We start from the raw sequence: 21,776 nt of genomic DNA on the forward strand, positions 1-21,776 counted from the left end.
GCTGCGGGCGGGCAGATCCGGGCCGAGCCGGGCCGGGGCCAGGCGTCTTCCCTAGCGGCGCGGGCGGCCTCAGGCTCGGCGGCTACGCGCGCCCAGGCGGAGCCCCCCTGCTCGCCCCGGGCGCCCCTCCTGGGGGTCTGCTTCTCCTCTCTTCGTCTCTGACTATGCAATTCTGAGCGCGCCCCGTCGGGGTAGCCCGCCCGCCCGCGCCCGAAGAGGGGAGCCTAGGACCCGGGCCCCGGCCCCCACGCCCCCCTCCCAGACGCCTTTCACCATTAAGAGGAAAGCGATGGAGGAGCTGAGCGCTGATGAGGTGAGAGGGAGACTTGAGAGTGCATGGGGATGACACCGTGTGTGAGAGACTGAGACTGTGTGTGAAGAATGTGAAGCTTAGTGATAGTGTGTGAGACTGAGTGTGAGATTGTGTGTGACTGAGCCTGAGCCATAGAGTATGTGTGAGCTATACAGTATAGGGGAGGGAGTAGGGGGCAGCGGCGGGTGGCCTTGAATAGACTTGGTTCTGCTCCAGGGCTGGCCACCCCCTGGTGGAATTGGGCGCCTGGATTTCCCACCAAGTTGGGTGGGTGACTAGAAAGGGAAGATTCTCAGAACATCCTCTCACCCTCCACCTTGAACTTCCCTGGAATTCTTGGCTAGGCCTTATTTAGAGGATCTGGAGAAAGGAGGGAGGGGGTCTTGGAGGGGGGTGGATTTGGATTAGGAGATAGGAAGGCCCAGGCTGAACTCTGCAGCTTCTTAATTTTAAAAATTCCTCATCTCAGGTTTTTTAAAAAAACAAAAAATACAATTTTCTAATGTATTTTTTTTGTTTGTTTTTGTTCCTCCAAGATAGCAATGAACTCTTCTTGTCAGTCTCTGTATATAAGTTAGCTGGAGCAGTACCAAGTGTCAATCTGTCAATCAGCTAGCCCCTACCTACTGTGTGCTTCTTTGGGCTAATTAAGCCCTAGAAATGCATACAAACAAACCAGGAGCTCATGGCACTTTGTAAGTTGGAGTTGCCTGACTTAACAGACTCATGGAGGAGATAGTCTGTGGTGTTTAAGAGGGAGGTCCAGATTAGTTCCTTGCTTTCCAGGCTGCTTTTTCTTTGTGACTTGTCATGTCACCTCTTGAATCCCACCTTTTCCTTTACATTCTTCCTTTAAGACTGGTAAGCATTTCTTGCTGTGGCAGAGACCATGCAGGAAGCCATTGACTATGTAATGGAAAGAAATGGCATCCAGAGAGTCCTGGGTTTGAATTCTGTCTCTAGCACTTGTGTAGCTTAAGCTTTCTAAGATTCAATCTCTTTATCTGTTAAATTGAGATAGTTAATATAGCCCCTATCTCATTGGGTTGCTGTGAAGATCAAACAAGATGATATATATGAAAAGAACTTTAAAATGATTTAATTTTCACTAATTCCTGTTTTGTCTATAAGAAATCATACAGATTACTTTCTTCAATTTTTGAAGATTATTTTCATAAAGCAGGGCTCTGAGAATTCCCTCAGAGTTCCTTCTGATGGTTCACAAAAGAACTATACCACAGTGAAGAGAAAGTAGTATACCATTAGGTTAGTTGTGATGAGGCTTTGGAGCTGTTGTTTTCATCCCAAAGTGGTCATTGTATTTATTTATGTATTAAACTCCCCCTGGGTAGGGTATGCTCATTGATGAAAAGATTGTGAAATTGTGTTTTGGTACCTGGCCCTTTTGAAAGCCAAGACTTTCGGGACCTGTGCCACAGATCATTTGTAAGGCAGCATCATACTACCAAAGAAGCTAAGAAATAATATATAGCCTCAGTGTATCTGTCCATTTGTCTCAGACAGGCCCTCTGCTCCATTCTGTACCCACTTTGCTTGTTAGAATCATTTCCTGTTCTTGACACTCCTACCTCCTTCCCCCCTCCCCTTCATAGCCTCTCAGTTGTTTGTTTGAAACTACCTTCTGTCTTTAGTATCAATTCTAAGACAGGAGAGTGACAAGGGCTAAGCAGTTGGGGTTAAGTGACTTGCCCAGGGTCCTACAGCTACTATGAATCTTGAGGTCAAATTTGATCCCAGGATCTCCATTCACCAGGCTTGGGTCTCTACCAGTTCTTGAAGACTGTCTCAGATGCTGCCTCGAAGATGTTTTTGTCGACCCTTGCAGTCAAATACATTCTCTTACATACTCAAGAGCTGTTGACCCTTTCTTTTGGCACTTGTGTAAACCTTGGTGTTTTAATTCTCTGGATCTGTGCAAGATGCTAGGGATATTAGGACAACAAACAATCCTTGGCTTTATGGTAATTACATTCTTCTTTGAGGAAACAACCCTTACTTATGTTTTTAGTCTACACACTCCCTCACAGTATTAGGTCATCAACTCTTCAGAGGTGATTGCCTCTTTAAATGATCCTGCTCTAATTTAAGTTGTTTATATCAGTTGAATTTTTTTCTATTGATATACATATATATTTTTTTACAACATCTTTGTTTCTAACATATTTCCTCTCCCTCCTCTACTCTCCCTTACCTAGAGAGCTATCCTTATAATAATAAAGAAGAAACAAAGCAGCACTTAGCACAGTTTCCCAGGCATATAGTAGGCATTTAATAAATGTTTATTGATTGATGGAAGACAAGAAAAAAAGAAGAGTTTAGTAGAACCAATTCAGCCCAGACAGCCAAGTATGACAGTATCAGCAATGTTCTACACACAGAAAGACGGGAGATTCATTTTCTTAGCCTTTGTTCAGGGCCAAGCTTGCCTGCTGTAATTACACAGCATTCCATTTCAAACCTTTGTTCTTATCATGGACATTGTTGTAGTAGTTTTGTATGTTGTATTCCTGGTTCTGCTGATTTAATTTTGCAATAGCTCATTTAAGATTTCCAGTGCTTTTCTGTATTCTTCCTGTTCAGTGGTGCCACTCCAAAGCTCTGGCTCAGCCAACAGAGGACCTGGTTTTGTAGTGTGGTTCTGACACTTGTCATTTTGGCCAAGTAATTCACCTTCCTCAGCTTTATTTTCCTCATCTGTAAAATGAAGTTGGGACTTAAGTGACCTTGGAGGTCCCTTCTACGTCCAAATCCGTGATTTGTGGAAACTTCTCAAGGTGAAAGAATATTTCATTCCTTTCATGTAATGGATGGGATTGAGGGACTTGATAGTCAGAGGAAGGACTTGGGTTTAAATCCTACCTCATATACTTTTAGGTGCTCTGTGACCCTGGACAAATTGTTTCATCTTTTGGTGTCTCAGTTTCCTCATTTGTGAAATTCGGGGTACTAGATGGATACTTTTAAGGTCCCCTCCAGCTCTGAATCTGTGATTCTATAATCATGTTCCACAGGGTTAGCCATTCTCTAGTTTATGGATATCTATTTTGTTTCTATTTCTTTGCTTCTGCAAAAAATACTGTTATCAGTTGATCAAATAAATTGCTTTGTGGCTGGGGATATAAAAAGGGACAAAAAACAATTCCATTTCTCAAGGACCTTATAAGCCCCTCTCTAATGGGGGAAACAACATTAAAAAATATATATACAAAGCAAATTTTATACAGCATAAATAGGAAGTAATTAACCAAGAAAAAGCACTAAAATTAAGAGGGGTTGGGGAAGACTTCCTGTACGTTTTATAAATTTATATTTTGCAATGTAATAAATATTTTGGTATACGTGGGGCCTTTCTGCCTTTGCCCTTAGGATTTATGCCTAATAGTGGGATCTTTGATCAAAGGTTGTGGAGTTTAGTCACAGAAACAGCAGGTGGCAAAATGTTTAGAGCTGTGACCTAGAGTCAGGAAGGCATGAGTTCAGATCTACCCTTGGACATTTACTAGCTGTGTGAGATGATAATAGATACTCCTTCCTAGGAACCTGGGGAGGGTTATATATATATTCCATATCTTCTGTCTTAGAATCCATATGTTCCAAGACAGAAAAGTAGTAAGGGGTATGTAGTAGGTTTAAGTGACTTCAGGGTCGCACAGCTGGGAAGTGTCTGAGGCCACATTTGAACCCAGGTCCTCCCAGCTCCAAGCCTGGCTCTATCCTCTGGGCAATCTAGCTGCCTCAGTCAGATAAGATCTGTAAAGCCCTTAGTACAATGCTTGGCAAATAGTAAGCACTACATAAATGTTGTTATTAAAAGCATTTAGTACAGTGCCTATCACACCATAGGTGCTTTATAAGTACTTATTCCTTTCTACCTTCTTAGCATAATTGCAAGTAACTTTCCATAATGGTTGAAACAATTCACAACTCCATTGACAATGTATTAGTATGCTTGACTTTCCACAGCTTTTCCAACATATAAGTTTCCATCTTTTGTTATCTTTACCAATTTGCTGGGTAGGAAGTGAAACTTCAGATAATTTTGATTTGCATTTCTCCCCTTAGTGATTTGGAGCACTCTTTCATACAGTTGTAAAATTGTTGGTATCCTTTGACCATTTATATATTGGGGTACAGTTTCTGTTTTTATATGTTTTTGTTTAGTGTCTTATATATCTTGGATATCAAATCCTTATCAGAGATATTTAATGCAAAGATTTTTTTTCCCCAATAGGCATTTTTCATTCAGGTTGCGTCTTATTCTGTTATCTCTAAACTGTTCTGGTTTAAAAATTTTTACTTCTTTGATTTTTCAAGTAATATTTATTTTAAATTATAGAAAAAGGAATGGAAAATATAATTCTGAGATTGGATTGAGTAAAACCTAGGTTCAAATTCCATTTCTGACCTTATTTTGTGATCAGGGACAAGTCACATAATCTCAGGTCACAGTTTCTTGAACTGTAAAAAAACAACAGGATAATAACTATAATACCTACCTCCCAGGTAATACCTCCTCACTATAACTAGCAGGTTTAAGAATGTTTGGAAGCTTCTCTGCAAGTCTGCAAGCACAAAACAAGTGTTAACCTATTATTTTGTAACAGTTGTCTCTGGAGCTCTGGAGGTTTTAATAAAAAACAGTCTCTGATAAGAGGAAGGAAAGCTAACATAACATTTTGTAATGATTAGAATATTATAGTAGTAAGAGAAATTCAAAATCACAAAAACATTTATAAATTTATCTCTTGGCAAAATGTTGAAAATTATTTTAAGATTATTCATTATTGAATCATATTTAAGAGATTACATTTACAAATAACTAATTTTTTTTTAAACCCTTGTACTTCGGTGTATTGTCTCATTGGTGGAAGATTGGTAAGGGTGGGCAATGGGGGTCAAGTGACTTGCCCAGGGTCACACAGCTGGGAAGTGGCTGAGGCCGGGTTTGAACCTAGGACCTCCTGTCTCTAGGCCTGGCTCTCACTCCACTAAGCTACCCAGCTGCCCCAAACTAATGTTTTTAACAGAATCTTAAATATGAATTTTGAATAGAAGTTACCTGGAGACTGGAGCCTAATACCTGGTATGAAACATGTTTTTTGTTGAACACTTGTTATGTCTCAGTCGTGTTAATATTTGGCATTGCACTGATTCTACAGTGATAAAATTAGCAGTAAATATTTTTCAAATCCCTCCTTCCCTGAGAACTGCATAGTACTGTGTTCTAATATAAATTACATTCAGAAGATAGCTGGCAGGCAATGCAATGATCCAGGACAATCCTGAGGGACTTATAAGAAAGAGTATTACCCACATCCAGAGAAAGAACTGTGGGATCAGAAACACAGAAGAAAACAATATGATCAATCATGTGGTTTGATGGGGATATGATTGTGGATTTTGACTCTAAGTGATCACTATTGCAAATAGTAATATGAAAATAGGCTTTGAACAATCATACATGTAAAACCCACTGGAATTGCTTGTCAGCTCCAGGAGGGGGAGGAAAAGAATATTAATCATGTAACCATGGAAAAATACTCTAAATAAATAAATAAATAATTTAAGAAGATAGCTGCAAAAGCTAGGTATTTAATAAAGATTCCAGCAATTTTTGTGGAAAAAAATGTGAGAACATAAGGACTGGACAGGAGAGCAGTTAGGTAGATTCAGAAGTGAGTAAAAGGCTACACTCTGAAAATAAGGAGGTCTTAATTGGAAGTGCCTGGGATCTGTGTTACTGTAGTCTCTGTTCTCCAGAGGCTCCCATTCCAATTGGGGAGGCAAAGGAGATGAGATGGCAAGGTCTCATGGTCCTTTGGGTGGAGAAGCAAAGCAGATGGCCATGCTTCTGCTTTAATGTAATTTCCATCAACAAATGGTAATATCAATCAGTAAGCATTTGTTAAGCTTCTACTACATGCTAGTCACTGTACTGAGGGTGGGGGAAGATACAAAGAAAGGCAAAAGGCAGTCTCTGCCTTTAGGGAGGTTATAATCAAATGGGGGAAACAACATGCAAACAAAAATACAAAATATGCTTTATGTCAGCATTGGCGAAGATGTGGTACATCTGTGCAGAGCTCACACTTGGAGCTGCTCTGTTCCCCCTCTTCCCAGGCACCTGAGGACATTTTTTACATGCCCAACCCTTCTGTCCAGCAGCCCAAAGCCAGTATTTTCTCCCTCAGCTCTCTGGTAATGCAGGGGCTCACCAATAACTTGAAGGCTATTCTAGGCACTCGAACTCTGGAAAAGGTTTGCCAGTGCTGCTCTATATAGATAAATAAGAAATAATTAACAGAGGGAGGGCTCTAAAAGTTAAGGGAAGTTGTTGGGGAATCTTTCCTGAAGAAGGTAGGATTGTATTTATTTAGAACTTAAAGGCAGAGTAGTTGAAGAGAAAGAGAATCCCAGGCTTGTGGAACGGTAAGGGAAATGGCCAGAGCCAAGAGATGAAATGTCTTGTTCATGGAAGAGCCAGGAGGTCAATGTCACTGGGTTAAAGAGCACTTGTAGGGAAGTAAGGTAGGAGAGGGCTAGGTTATGTCAAACAAAGGATCCAGGAGTTTTCCCCAAGGCTCTTGGGTCAGAGACCTGGGCTCTCACCATTGAAATCTGAGGAGAGATGTTAGGGGTCAGGGTGCTAGTGGTTAGACTTGCCTGGCTCATGCTTCTTCCTTGTCTCACCATCTTGATGCCTTGCTGCTAATAGGGATACGTGTTAATTCTTACACTTAGTTTAAAAAAAAAATCATTAGTAAGGTAAGGGGGAATTGTGTCTAGCAGTTAATCTAACAAAGCTCTAGCTACAGAAACCAGTCTAGGGAACTAAAAGTTGAATACGAGTGACTGGTGTGATGTGGCAGTTGAGAAAGTAAGTGCAAACTCTGAAATTATGACTGTAAAATCATAATTTAACAAATTGAAATACTGTTGAATGTCAAGATAAGGAGGGCTAGCTAATATTAGACTATTCAGTTATAAACATGTGATGGGACTTCTTGGCACCCAATTTTCATAGATCACTTCTAAATTTTTGTACTTTCTGCCTCTGATGCTTTAAGGTGAAGACTTAATGTCATTCTATTCATAGAAACAAGTGAGAGAAATGTATGTGAAAACACCATAAACTATAGGAAGCTTTGCAGAAGATCTGTGTGATGTAGAGCATTCACAGTGAATTCATTGCTGTATAGAACTCGACTAAAGTTGGTCTCTGTAGGAGTGTCCACTAAGGTAGCATCAGAAAAAACCACATGCTTTACATACTGCAGACTACTTGTCTTTCACATCCCAAAGCAATGGAATTGCAGTAGGAAGGCAATGTGCCTAGACCTGTTTTCCCAGTGGTAGTGATGGCTTTGCCCTGATTCAATGTGTTCCCTTGCCCAGTTTGTCTAGACTTCAGATCTTTGGTGGGTCTGTGACCTCAGCAGAAAGGGGTCTTTGCAACCTGGTTGATTTCTTATCTATAGCTTTGTGATTCTCTTGCCTATAGAATATCCTCCTAACATGTTTTTCTCTGGTTCTTTGAACATTTCATGTAGCCAGTGCTTCAGGGATGTCCATGTTATACCTTTTTCCACCTTCCATTCTGGTCATGGCATTCCTTGGTGAAGGTTTTGCTGGTAGTTCTTGGAAGATAGTTCATTTGCTGTGGCTTCGTTGTGTTAACCTGGTAGCTTTCCCTTAGCCTCTGGGTCATTTAATGATTGTGCGGTATTTTGTGATTGGAAGTCATTGAGTATTAGTGGAAGAATATTGATATGAACATACTAGGTTTTCAGGTTCACAAGCAGCCTGGTTTCATTGAAAGTACTGCATAGTTTTTAAAAGAAACTTGTTTTATTGATACATTTAAAAAACAAAACACACACAGTCAACCAAAAACAAAAAAGTGTAATCCCTGAACACAGTGACTACAGCTGATTTCTGTGCACAACTATATGGTTCGGCATCTTTAATGGGTTTTTAAAAATAAGTTTTATTGATGCCTTTTGTTTTTACATCAGTCAAATCCGGACCTCTCCCATCCCCACCCAAATTGAACCCTCCTTTGTAACAAAGAAATACAGTTAAGCAAAACCACCTGGATACAGTGTCTTTCCAACAATGTAGACAACATTCTGTCCTAGGCTTCTCCTCTTTGCCTGCCAAAAGGGGTTGCTTGATTTTATTAGCTCTTCTCTAGGGCCTTCTCTGATTTTTCAATTGCTCAGAATTTTTTCTTTTAGAGATACATTCTTTTGCTTCTGTTCATTTCATTATGCTTTTGTTCATTTAAATCTTGCCATGTTTCTTAGAGTAAGAAGTGGCAAAGATGAGTAATTAAATCAAAAATTTATTAGGTTCTTCATATGTGCCAGCCACTATGCCTGTTGCTGGGGGCCACAAGACACAAATGATAGTCCCTGCTCTCAAGGAGCTTGCCATTAAGTGGCTGAAATAATATATACACAATTTATAAAGTATAAATATACGTGTCTTAGAATAATCCATTATAAATGGTGCAGAGTGAAGTAAGCAGAACTAGGAGAACATTGTACCCAATGACAGCAATATTGGGCAATGATTATCTGTGAAAACTTGAGTCCTCTCAGCAGTGCAATGATCTGGGACAATCCTGAAGAACTTAAGATGGAAATGTTATCTACTTCCAGAGAAAGAACTATTGGAATCATCAGTTTATCTTGGGTTTTATTTTGGTTGTGTTTCGGTGTGTTCTTGCAACAGTGACCAATATAGAAGTGTGCTTTCCATGATAATTTATTATGTTAATTTACCACACTTTTTCCATCTATTTTCCAGCAGATGGAAGTTCAGAAAAAGTGTTGCTACAAATGTGTTGTTTTATATACATAACTGACTTGTGACTTTAGTTCTTTGGGCTCAGCAGTGGGATTACGGAGTCTTGATACCCAGAATAATTGGGCCAATTCACAGTGTGTTTGTCTTCGTCCAATCCCTGACTTGATTGATTCTTTTGTAATCTTTGCCAAATTACAGTGTATGAGGTGAAGCTTGAGAATCAGTTTGCTTTGGTTCTTAGATTTACTAAAGTAGTACCAACATTGTCCATTAAATTTTGTTGCCATTTAGGGTCTTCATTTGCAAAAAAAAAAAAAAAAAAAAAGACTTCCTTTGTTCCCTTTACATAACTTTGTATAATCTTAGCATGTTTTGTTGGATTCTTATTCATTGTTTCTTATAACAGTAATATACCATTATGTTCATCTAGATAGCACAGTTTAGTCAGTTATTTCTCAATCACTGAACAAATAATTTGTTTCCATCTTTTTGCTGTTGCAAATAATTCAACTGTAATTTTGTACAGATAGATTCATAGGCTATAAATCCAGTAGTAAAATTGTTGGATCAAAGCATATGAACAATTTTGTAACTGCTATTGAATAATTTGGTGTTATGTTCTCATTTTGCCTTTTAATAAATATTTTCAAATTTTATTTTTAGCAAGCATTTTTTCTAATTAACAAGTATTTATTTTCTCTTCCCTCCCATTTCTCCTTAATTAAGAAAAAAGAGAGAAACAAAAAATCCTTATTACAAATGTGCATAGAAATCTTGCAAAACCAATTTCTACTTTGGCCATGTCAGTCATTAAGTATTTATTAAGCATCTATTGTATACTAGGCACTAGGCTGAGCACTAAGGTCACAAAAACAGCCTCCATTCTCAAGAGCTCACAGTCTAATGGGGGAGAAGACATGCAGACAAATAATTACAAATGAAATTATAGAGAGGATGAATTGGATGAAATCAGAGAGGGAAAGCACTACCAGAAGAATGGTCATTGAAAAAAGGTTTCCAGGAGAAGGTGGGGTTTAAACTGGGATTTGAAGGATGCAGGAAGAGAGGGCACGAGGTAGAGAATTCCCAAAATGCTGGGTAGCCAATGAAGATATCTTGAGCTGGGAGAGGCTAATTTTTCTTTCACAATACAACTTTTCAAGATTGGGATCCAGTTTTGTATCTTTGGATTCTTTAATACTAATCAGTTGACTTTGTTCTTATCCACTTGTGGCAGTGTATTTATACCATAAAATAATTATATTAACCACTTCTTGGATTTTTGCTTTTTTTTTAATTATAAAAAATTGTCCTTTTTCTTTCAGTTTAGAGTTGAAATGATTTCTGTAGAGATAATAGGGAAGTGAGTTAGCATAAAAAGTATTGATCTTGGAGAAGACTGGAATTCTGGCTTTGATGTTTTCTTAGCTGTGTGACCCAGGGAAGAAGTCAGTCTCTATTCCAGCAGTAAAATGAGCATAATGATATTTCTATTAACCTCTTCAGAGTTTTTTTTTTTTTTTTTTTTAAAGAAAAGTGCTTTGTAAGTTTTAAGAAGCAATGACACTACTATTATTCTGCTTGAGAGGAAAATTTTCATAAGAAGATTGATTTAGATGTTTTTACTCAAGTTTTCTAAAACTCCAGTTGAGAGGGATATTAGAGGTCTTTTAAAAAAACTATTACTAACTTGAAAAATATCAGAAACATGAAAATTTTTCATAAATAAAAGAAAAAGACTTGTACAAAACCTTGAATCCATATTATGTACAATTTTTTTAGTATAATTTTTTTAGAGATTTTAAAATTTTTTACCTAAAAGACAGCCATAGTGACTAATTATATTTCTTTTTTGTTTTTTTAAACCCTTAACTTCTGTGTATTGGCTCCTAGGTGGAAGAGTGGTAAGGGTGGGCAATGGGGGTCAAGTGACTTGCCCAGGGTCACACAGCTGGGAAGTGTCTTGAGGCCGGTTTTGAACCTAGGACCTCCCGTCTCTAGGCCTGACTCTCAATCTGACTAATTATATTTCATTTCTTTCTACCAAAACAGCAAAACAAAACAATGTTGAGAGAGAGACTGGTATAAAGGCTGGCATTTAGGGAGCTGTGGAGGAATGGACATAGTGGGCACACTCCTTGGTACAATCCTGTTCCACAATGATTCTGATTTCAAATAGGTGGCTTTATTAACATCTCTAGTGTCAAGAAACATCCCATGCCTACTTGAAAACAACTTTTGCCAAACTTCTGACAGAGATTTTGGGAAAACATGAAATTACATTGCCATAGATCAAAAGCATTGGATCACAGACATAGAGCCCTAAAATATAATATTAATATAATATTAGCACAGGTCAGAAATGTTTCCACAAAGGGAAAATCATCCTACCCTAGCTACATCTAGATACAAGTTTTTACAGGCTAGGGCATCCCAAAACATTGATGCTACAGTATAGGAGAGCTCCTATGCTCTTGAGGGTTCTGTACTGGTGAATCCCGGAAAAGCCATCTTCACCTTCCTAACATTGATACAGTCTCACCAGCATCTACATGAGGATCACAGTAAAGTTGATCACTCCATGCTCAAGATAGATTAACAGGAAACTTGATGGAACCTTCCAGGGCAACTGCTTATCCTTTGTCTCCCAGAGAGGTTCTGAGCCTTTGCTCTGCTCTCGTTGTAGTGTAATCTGGTTAAGTATAAAATTTAACATGATAGTATCATCATTGCCCTGCTTGTCTGTGTCCCCTTCTGAATTTTCTTCTGCTGTCTTCTTTTTTAAACATTTCACTGATTTCCTTTTCTCTTTCCTTTTTTTTAAACTTCCCTCCTTTCTCTCTATTCCCCCACAAAAAATTAAAACTTTCCCTCATAACAAATAAATTTGAAATCAAACAAAACAGATATTATCCATGACTTTAGAGATCCTTTTGTCCAACCAGTATTCTATCAAGTATCATTCCTGTACTATCCCTGATAAATGGTCACCTGGCCTCCACCAAACTCCTAGGGGAGTCCATTTCACACTGTGATAACTTTAATGGATTAGGAAATTTTTCTGTGTCTTGTGCTGAAATCTGTCTCTCTGCAGCTTCTACTTGTTCTTCCTAGTTCTGTTCCCTAGGGCCAAGGAGAGCAAAGCTGATTCCTCCTTCTGCAGGACAGCTCTTCACGAATTTCAGTATATATCTTAAGGCCCGAAATACATGGCTTTTCTCTTCTCAGCTAAACCCACTCCACTTCCTTCAGGTGGTTTTACAGAATGTGGATTGGCAGTTTTTCAGCATCCCAATACTGTCCTCTGCACACTCACTGTCTATAGTGTCAAATATTTAGAGCTGACTAGGACTTCAGAGTCCATTTAGTCCAGTCTCCTCATTTTACAGCTGAGGAAATTGAGACCCACAGAGAAGAAGGGAATTGCCAAAGGTTATACAATTAATGGCAGAGTAGAATTTGAACTTGGGTCCTTGGCCAATTTTAACACACTGGGGCAGCTGGGTTAGCTCAGTGGATTGAGAGTCAGGCCTAGAGATGGGAGGTCCTAGGTTCAAAGCCGGCCTCAGCCACTTCCCAGCTGTGTGACCCTGGGCAAGTCACTTGACCCCCATTGCCCACCTTTACCACTCTTCCACCTAGGAGCCAATACACAGAAGTTAAGGGTTTAAAAAAGACCAATTTTACCACATTGGCACTCCTACGTGCCTCTAAAAGGGGATGTCCAGTCTTGTCTACAATATTTTAGAGGTGATCTGACCACTTTCAGCAGAGGTGCTGAAGTGCAACTCCCTCCCTGAGTCAGTTCTCAGCTTTTGCTAATGTAGCTTGACGTCACATTGGCTCTTTGGCTGCTGTATCATATTGCTGACTCATACTGAATCATAGCATCCCAGCCTTTGAAAAGGACTGCGAAGGTCATCCAGGCCAAACCTTACCTGAATAAGAAATCTCACCTATCTATAATGTTCTCCAAAAGTGATTACACAGCCTCTCCTTGAAGACCTCCTGTCATGTGGAATTCAAAATTTCCTAAAGTAGCCCATTCTGTTTTAGACAGCTTTATTTGTTAGCAAGGTTTTATGGATATGGGGCCAAAATCTTCTGTGAGTTCTATCTGCCTCATTTTGTCCTCTCAAACCTGCAGAAGGACTCTTAATTCCTCTTTTGTCAAACAACCCTTTTGATTTTTGGAGGCAGCAGTCACATTCCTCTTAAAGCCTTCAGGTTGAATGTCTGACCAGGACAGAGTACTATAGGACTATAACCTCCTGGTTCTTGTGACTATCACTCTTTCCCCTTGTTCAAGCTGACAGCCTTGACCTTTGATTCTTCCCATTCATATCCAGTGTGTTGCCAGGTTGTATTGTTTCTATCTTCAGTCTCTTTCCTATATGCCTTCTTTTCCCTACTCCCCCATAAGCTATTATAATGTAGGCTCTCGATACTTCCTTCACACCTAGATTATTACAGTAGCTGCTGGTGGCTCAGCCTGCCCCAAGTCTCCCCACTCCCGTTTGTCCTCCACTCACCTGTCAAAGGGATCTTAAAGTACAAAGCTGATGTCAAAAGGGACCCCCTGCCCCCAGCCCTTTAATAAACTCCAGTGGCTCCCTTCAAGATCAAATATAAAATCCTATTTAGCTTTTAGAACCTTCATAAACCCACTTCCTTTCTAGTCTTCTTACACTTACCAATTTTATTCTTGTCGTAGGTCCGTTGCATATGACTAGCAGGTCTACATTTCCAGACCTGACCTCCCCTCTGAGTGCTTTATTCGAACGGCTGCTCTTGGGTCATCTCCACCTGGATATCCTATGGGACCTTTAGGTTGGCAGAAACCAAAGCCCATATCTTTTCTCTTCAGCCCCCTACTGATTTATTTCCATCCATCTTCACTCTTCAACCACACTCGACATTAGTAACCTTGGATTTATCTTATATTCTCCTTTCTTCCTTAATTCTCATCTAGTGAGTTCCTGGTGCCTACTGGTTGCAGTTCTGAAATAGCTGTCTGAACTCTTGCAGTGACCTTTCCATAATTCTTCTTTCTGTACTCCCTCTCTGCCCTCTTATGTTTCATATTGCTATCAGAATAATCTTAATTTAGATCTCCAATGGTGTGCTAGTTATTTAGGACAATTAATAATTTTGAAAGTTTCATCTTGTGACTGCATGTTAATGTGTGTATGTGCTTTTTCTGACACTAGGCTGACTCAAGAACATCTGATCTTGACTGAATGAAACTTGACAAAGATTTCTCCCCTTCACTTAGTTTTCTGTTAGGTGAATGCTCAGTTATGGACCATATACTATCCCCTCATGTCTGAGCTTCTTTCTGACTTTGTGGACTTGTCTAGTGTGATGTAGTTGCCTTCTCACCCTTAGTGTTTCCCTTCTCCCATTGGTGAATTCCTTCTTTGAGCTAGGTCAGCCCCATGCTCTACTTCTCTCCCAGTTGTGGTTTTGAGTCTTTGGACTTTGCCACTATTCTTGCTACCCTACCCCCAGCTTTTTAGTTCTCTTTGATCTGTTGTCTTCTCTTGTTAGAATATCAAGTTTCTGTAGGGCAGGGACCATCTTTGTATTTGTAATGCACAGTGCCTGGTACTTGGTTAACATTGAACAAATGTTTGTTGCTGTTCTTCAAAGCCCAAAGGAAAAAGTAGTTGAAAACAAAATAAAATGTCAAAAATTGAGGACTCATTTCTTCAAAAAACCATATTTAATTTTTAGAAAACAAGCATATACCTTCAGCAAGGCCTGGCAGTCAGAGGAATTGTTACTGATTCCTCTATGTATGGTGTGAATTTCTTGATGTTTGAAGAATAAACAGTAACACCAGTTAAAAAACAGCCAGTTTCTAACCAATGATATGAAGAAAAAAATCCTTGTTGTGTGTAAGGCAAATAGTTTTGGAGTACTGAAGATTGGGAAAAGGTATAATTTCCATGGGTAAAACTCACTTTTTCATTTAAGGCTACCCTAAAAATTTTGCTAGATCCCCAGGTAAGTCTGTAAGATCTGGGCAGCTTCATCAGGCTATAAAATAGAACTTCCAATAGCACTAGAAGTCTTATCCCTATCAAGAGATTGATGAACTTTAATAAATGTATTGATATACCGAGAGGCAGAATTTTCTTGACCAAATGGAGATGGAATATTGTTGTATGATTTTTGTATTGTTTCATACATTATAAAAGTTAGGGAACTTAACTAAGAGATGGAGATGAACCCAAGGACTCCCCTGATTTAAAAACCATTGAAAAACTAGGGACTAGAATCATGGCTAGACTTGAGAAAATAGACTGTTTATCAAAGCTATACATAATGTCCAATGTGTGATACATTTTTGGATGAATTCAGGAACATATCAGTCTTTTAAACTCAATTCCAAATCATATAAAATAAGTGATTACTGCAAAAAGAGGACATTGCACATAAAACATTTTATGTAGCACCTTAAGGATGGAAATAGTGGAGAGTTCACCCTAGGCCTAGGAAATAAGTCATGGAAGCTGAAGAAAAGTGTTTTAGGGAAAGAAGGTAGTTTGAATTTGGCCAGATCACACCATAGAGTGAGGAGAGAGGAGTGGTTCAATTCAAATAGTAGTTATTAAGTTGCCATTATATACCAGCCCCTGACTAGATAGGCAAATGAAAAATCTGCCTTCGGGAAGCTTACTTTCCATTAGGAGAATATAGCATCCACACAGTTAAGTGAAATGGGAAATCAGCTTCGAAACATAGAGCTGAGCAAGAATGGAAGGACTTAGAATATTAAACAAAGGAATGAGTATTTTATTATTTGGTGCTTTCTCAGACCCACTGGAGATTCTGGAACAAGGAAGGGCCATGGTTATATTTTCACTTTAGGAATATTTTGTTCATCTTTCATTTTCTAAAAAGATCAGTGACATCACAGGATGATGTCTTGATCTGGGTGTGAATTGGATTTAAGTGAGAAAGTTGTACAAAGTCATTAGTCTTACTCTCTCTTCTAGAGTCATTGACATCCAGTGGGAAGGAAAATGTCAAGACAGCTGCCACTTTATGGATAATGGATTGGAGAGGAGAGAAATGGACCAATTAGGAGGGTATTGTAAGAATTTAGTTGAAGAGTGGTAAGGACCTTACATTAGAGGGATTGCCATGTGAGTGGAGACAAGGGATTGATGAACTTGACATTCTGGAGGTAGGATTTACTAGATTTGACACCTGATTGGACATGAGTGGTAAATGAGTTTAAGAAGACTCCAGAGTTGTGAGCCTCATTACTATGAGTCTTTAAAGATAATAGTTTTGGACATGTTGAGTTCCTGATGCCTTTGGGACATTCAGGAGATGTCTAGCAGGTAGTTATTGATATGAGACTAGAGCACAAGAAAAAGGCTACTTATGTAGATTTGGGAATCAAGAATCTTACTTCCTAAAGATGATAAGTACTGAGAGATTAGAGGACACAGCCTAAGATTGAGTCTTGGTCTATACCCACATATTGAATGGTAATTCAGCAAAGGAGCCTGAGGGGGAGTGTTCAGATAGGCAAGAGAAGGTATCAGGAGAGAGTAGTGTCACTTTTCACAAAATTGGGACAGAATTCTATGGTCTTATTCTGAGAGATTCTCAGCAGTGGTGCAGGAGTCACATTTATAAATTTCTTTTCTTTTTAACCCTTGCCTTCTATCTTAGAGAATCAATCCTGTATATTGATTACCAGGCAGAACAGTAGAAAGGTCTAGGCAGTGATAGTTGTGACTTGCCTAGGGTCACACAGTTAGGAAGTACCTAATATCATATTTGAACTGGGGAGTTCCTGCCTCCAGACCTGGCTTTCTATCCATTGAACCACCTAATTTCCCCCATATTTCTAAGTTCTCTGGGAATCTATTTAATCACAGCCAAGTTATTGAAGGTAACTGGATACTGTCTGAGCATCTCACTTCCCTTCCCTTGTTGACCATTTTTGTTTTATCTTTCCCACCTAGCCTAAAAGAGAGGGACCATGTAGTATATGGGAAAGAGGACTAGAATTGGAGTCAGTTAACTGTTTGTATCTTAGTTTTACTAATTATGTGTAACCTCTGGCCTTTAATTTTTTAGGGCTTTAGTTGTCAAATCCATAAAATTAGGGGGTTGAATTAGAGGCCTTCTAAAGTAAGTTGAGTGCAACTAGGTGGATAGAGTGCTGGATCTGGGGTCAGGAAGACTTCTCTTACTGTGTCAATCTGGCCTCATATACTTCCTAGTTTTGTGACCCTGGGCAAGTCACTTAACCCTGTTTGCTCCAGTTTTCTCCTCTGTAAAATGAGCTACCACTATAGTATCTTTGCCAAGAAAACCCAGAGGTAGTTTCAAATAGTTGGACTTGACTGGAAAAACAACTCTACAATAATGACAAAGGTACTTTGAAGGGGGCAGCTAGGTGGCTTATGGGTAGAGAGACTTAGAAGAAACATCTTTTGAATTTCAAGCTGTGTGATCTTGGGCAAATCACTTAACTCTCATTGCCTAGCCCTTAGAATCAATACATAGTATTGATTCTAAGTTGGTAGGTAAGGGTTTAAAAAAAGGGGGGTATCTGAAACCCTAGATCTATGATCTTAGCAGTAATAAGGACTCTGTTGAAGTTGTAGAACATAGATCTGTAGTGAACCCAGTCAGAATAGTTGTATGATTTCTCCACTTTTGTTCTCAACATATGTGTAGGCAGTAGATGGTAGAAATAATCGAGGACCAAAAGTTAGAGTTATGTACAAATGGTGAAATGATAAGGAGGCAAGAACTCGAGGAGAGGATAGTGTAAAGTTGAAAGGTTTCCTGAGGGGTTAAAATGGGAAAAAGAAGAGTGTGGCTAGTGCAGGAGAGATAGCCTGGGAGAGAATTTAAGGGTTAAGAAATTAAAGACCATGTGTGGGTGAAGAGTAGAATTTGGTAAGGGAAGACTGAAGTGGCAAGCCAGTAGATTGTGGTCAGGGGGATTCTGGAATTCTTGAACAGGGAGTTGAGGTTCATTTGTAGGTGATGGCAAAGTCAAGAGTATGACCATCTTTGTAGATGGATGAGGTAAGTGGAGGAGTAAAGGGAGTGAGGTTTGAAGTCCTAATCAGTATATATGTTGAAGTCCTAATAAGAGGACAAGAGTTGGGGGATCAGTTCAGTTCTGTAGGCATTTATTAAGCACCTGCTCTTTGCTAAGCATTGCAGAGCATCAGGGATGCAAATAAAAAAGAAAAACAGTCCCTGCCTTCAAGGGGGACTGGTAGGAAAAGACAGTACACAAAATAAAGCTGTAAAGTGGGTGAGTGGGATGGTTAACAGTAGGGGATACCTGGGAAGCATCTTGTTCTGGATTTGAGACTAAGCAGAGCTGTAGATGGAAACTGAAGTAAGAAAACTTGTGAGCCATTGTGACCTGGGCTGCTGTAGATTATTTTTTTGAGGGCTTAGGGATAAATAATATGAACCTCAATGGAGGAGAGGTTACTAAATGACAGAAGAAGGGGGAGAACCTATTTGTTCTTTGACAAATTGACAGTGAGACCCAAAGAGCATTCTAGCTCCCCTGCCTTTGGATATTAGGGAAGGTCCAGCCAGCACTGGAAGGGGTAGCCAAGGAGTCTGTGTTGTGTCATCAGGAGGTGTCAAGTTTCAGTAATTGCTGTAATATGGAAAGAATGGGAGAAGAAAAGATTTTGTTGCCTTTGAAACATATTTTAGAGTGCACAATGGAAGGGCTTGGTGGTGTTTGGTTGGATTTGAGGTGAGATAGTTAAGGGGGATGGGAATAAATAATTAGGAGGTGAGGGTTTGGGTAATAACAAAGGTTCAGAGTCACTGGGATGTGATGGGGCAATGTTGGTGAACCTTTTAGAGACTGAGTGCCCAAACTGCCTCCCCACCCCACCTTACTCCAGACAGAGGAGGGAGGAAGTGCTCCCTATGCAGGGCAGAAGGGTGGGTCATGTGAGAAATGTCCTTAGGCATGTGAAGAGGGTGAAGAGAGGAACCCTCTGGCATACTCCAGTAAGTGTGTCATAGGTTTGCCAACACAGTGATATAGGGTATGATCAAATGTAAGAATGTTTATCTCTGAATAATGGAAGTCACCATTCTCTACATCCCACCTGGCAGCAAGAGGTGGGAGTTGCCGTGTGACCTGGCCCCTTGTTATCTTTCCTTGGGGATTCCTGGGAGCAGGAGATAGAAGAAAAGGTCTGACTCCTCTTCTCCCCTGACCTTGGAGATGAATAGCTGGAAGTTGTAGATTTTGGGAAGTGGTGGATGCCTAGTGCAGGGAGGGGTCATTTTTGTCAACTCTCCTAGCCCGGCCCCTCTGCATTTCTTCAGCAGATACTCCTAGCAGGAAATGGGAGACCTGGCTCTTTTTTCTTTGGTGGCAGCAAGCTGATATAATGGGTAGAGCACTGGTCTTGGTATCAGAAAGAACTGAGTTCAAATACAGCCTCAGACACTTCCTGGCCATGTGACCATGGGCAAGTAATTGTATTCGTTTGCTCAGTTTTATCCACTCCAAAATGGGGATAATAGCATCACCTACCTCCCAGGGTTGTATGAGCTTCAAATAAGACATTCGTAAAGTGCTTAGCACAGTGTCTAGTCACCTATATCCTTCCCTAATAATTACAGTGTTTGCTTGAGGAGCCATGGAATGGCAGATTCAGGTCTTTATAAGGATCCTAGCAGAAAAGCTATCCTATGCCTAAAGGGAACATGTTAGAAGTAGTAGTAATAGCCAGCATTTATAGAGTGCTATGAGATTTGCAGATCCCTTTCCAAAAACCTCATTGATCCTCACAACAAGTTGGGGGTGGAGAGTGCTATTATTATCTATATTTTACAGATGAGGAAACTGAAGCAGACAGAGGTTAAGCGATGTGCCCAGGTCATCCTGCTGGTCAATGTTTGAGGCCAGATTGGAACCCAGGTCTTCTCAGAACTCCCCAAAATTGTCTCTCCTCTAGTAACAATAAATATGATGGATACTTTTCCCTGGGGACACTGCATTTAAGTGAAAGTGTGAGATTTTTATTGCTTTGCATATTTAAAAACAATACTGATGGTGCTGTCTGCTATCATTATTTAATTCAGCAAACTTATTAAATACCTTTTATGTGTCAGGCACTATACTTGATGTGGCCTACCTGCTTACTTTCAGAGAATTTGGAGTCTACTGAAGGGGATCCAATCAAACCTCACCTGGATTTCTGTTTACTTTAAGAAGAACAAAGATCAGGAAAGGCAGCACATTAGAGCTGGTGCCTGACTTGTATTGTGAATGAAACTAGGAATTGAATGAGCTGAAAGTGGAGAGAGAGTGTATTCAAATGGGAATCCTGCAGGCAAGGGTAGAGAGGTAGGAGATGGAGTGTCATGGGGGGATACAGAGTCCAAGAAAGGCAGCTACATGAAATGACTAGAAAGGTTGGTAGGCACTATACCAGGGATGGTGAACCTTTTGGAACCTTTTAGAGACCCCCTGCTCTACCTGCCCAGACTGCATTCTGTGCCCTGCTCCCCTGTGTTGGGGGTGGGGTGGGGCCTGGCTCCCAGCTGGGATGTGGGGGGGAGTCCCTTCCTATAGCCACAGAGGCGGCCCTGGTGACCCATGCCTCTGTACCCAGCTAGCCCAGGGGGCAGGCAGAGTGCCCGGGGGAGGTGGCTCAGAGACCCAGTGCCTTGCCCCCTGGCAGTGTCCATAGAGAGTTCTCTGCATGCCATCTTTGGCACGCGTGCCATAGACTCCCATCATGGTGACTTGGTACTTTATCCTTTGGGCAAGAGGTAGTTATTGAAGGTTTTTTAGTAGGAGATGAGACATGGGCACAGTATGTTTCAGGAATAGTCATAGAAATAAACACATACACATTTGGCAGTGAGGGGTAAATTGGAGAGGAGAGAGTTTGGAAACCAAAGATTAATTAGGAGGCTATGTGAGGTGAGGAAAGCCTTTCCTTATCTGGGGCTGAAGCTGTGTGAGTGGGAAGATGCAAGAATGTTTTGAAACTTAAATTGACAACCTGTTGACTAAAGGTGCCTCTGTCCTTCCAGGTGCACAGGGTCATAGCCTCAGTCATCCTTGCCTCTTTCCTTTATCTCATATTCCTTATCCAGTCATTTCTCAGATCTCAAATTGATTCTGCTTCTACTTCCTCTCTTGTATCCATCTCCTTTCTCCTCATCCTGTTCCTTTATCCAGACTCCCAAGTTGACTTCCCTACCCCCTTTTTTTCTCCTTTCCCATCTAATTGCCCCAGTAATTCTAAGGTCCATGGAGATCTGTTTGTGTCATTCCTCCGCTCAGAAATTTGCAGTGACTTCCTATTGCCTTCAGGCTCTTGATGTCTTAAAGCCTTTTCTACAATTGTCATTCACCTTTCTTGTGCTACCAGCCTTATTGCACTTTATTACCTTTTGTGGACTTCAGTTTCTGGCCAGAGCATGACTTATCTATTCCTGTCTTGGTATTCTGTCTGAATCTGGAGTCAGGAAGAGCAGACTTGGAATCCTGTGCAAGCTTGGGCAAATTCCATCATCAACTTTTTGTGCTTTAGGTTCCTAATCTATAGAATGAGGGAATTGGACTTGATGGTTTCTGAGTCTTGTATAT

At 40.2% G+C, this 21,776-nt stretch overlaps 1 protein-coding gene across 1 annotated transcript in view; it reads left to right on the forward strand.

The window, feature by feature from the left end:
- The first annotated feature begins 254 nt into the window (after positions 1-254).
- Positions 255-21,776, forward strand: part of UBE4B (ubiquitination factor E4B) — a 120,596-nt gene continuing 99,074 nt past the window's right edge. Inside the window, exon 1 of the mRNA XM_044667722.1 lies at positions 255-313. Coding sequence (XP_044523657.1) covers positions 290-313 — 24 coding nt within the window. The 5' untranslated portion in view covers positions 255-289. The remainder of the gene's footprint in view (positions 314-21,776) is intronic.

Source organism: Gracilinanus agilis, chromosome 3, assembly GCF_016433145.1.
Source record: "Gracilinanus agilis isolate LMUSP501 chromosome 3, AgileGrace, whole genome shotgun sequence".
Classification (NCBI taxonomy): Eukaryota; Metazoa; Chordata; class Mammalia; order Didelphimorphia; family Didelphidae; genus Gracilinanus; species Gracilinanus agilis.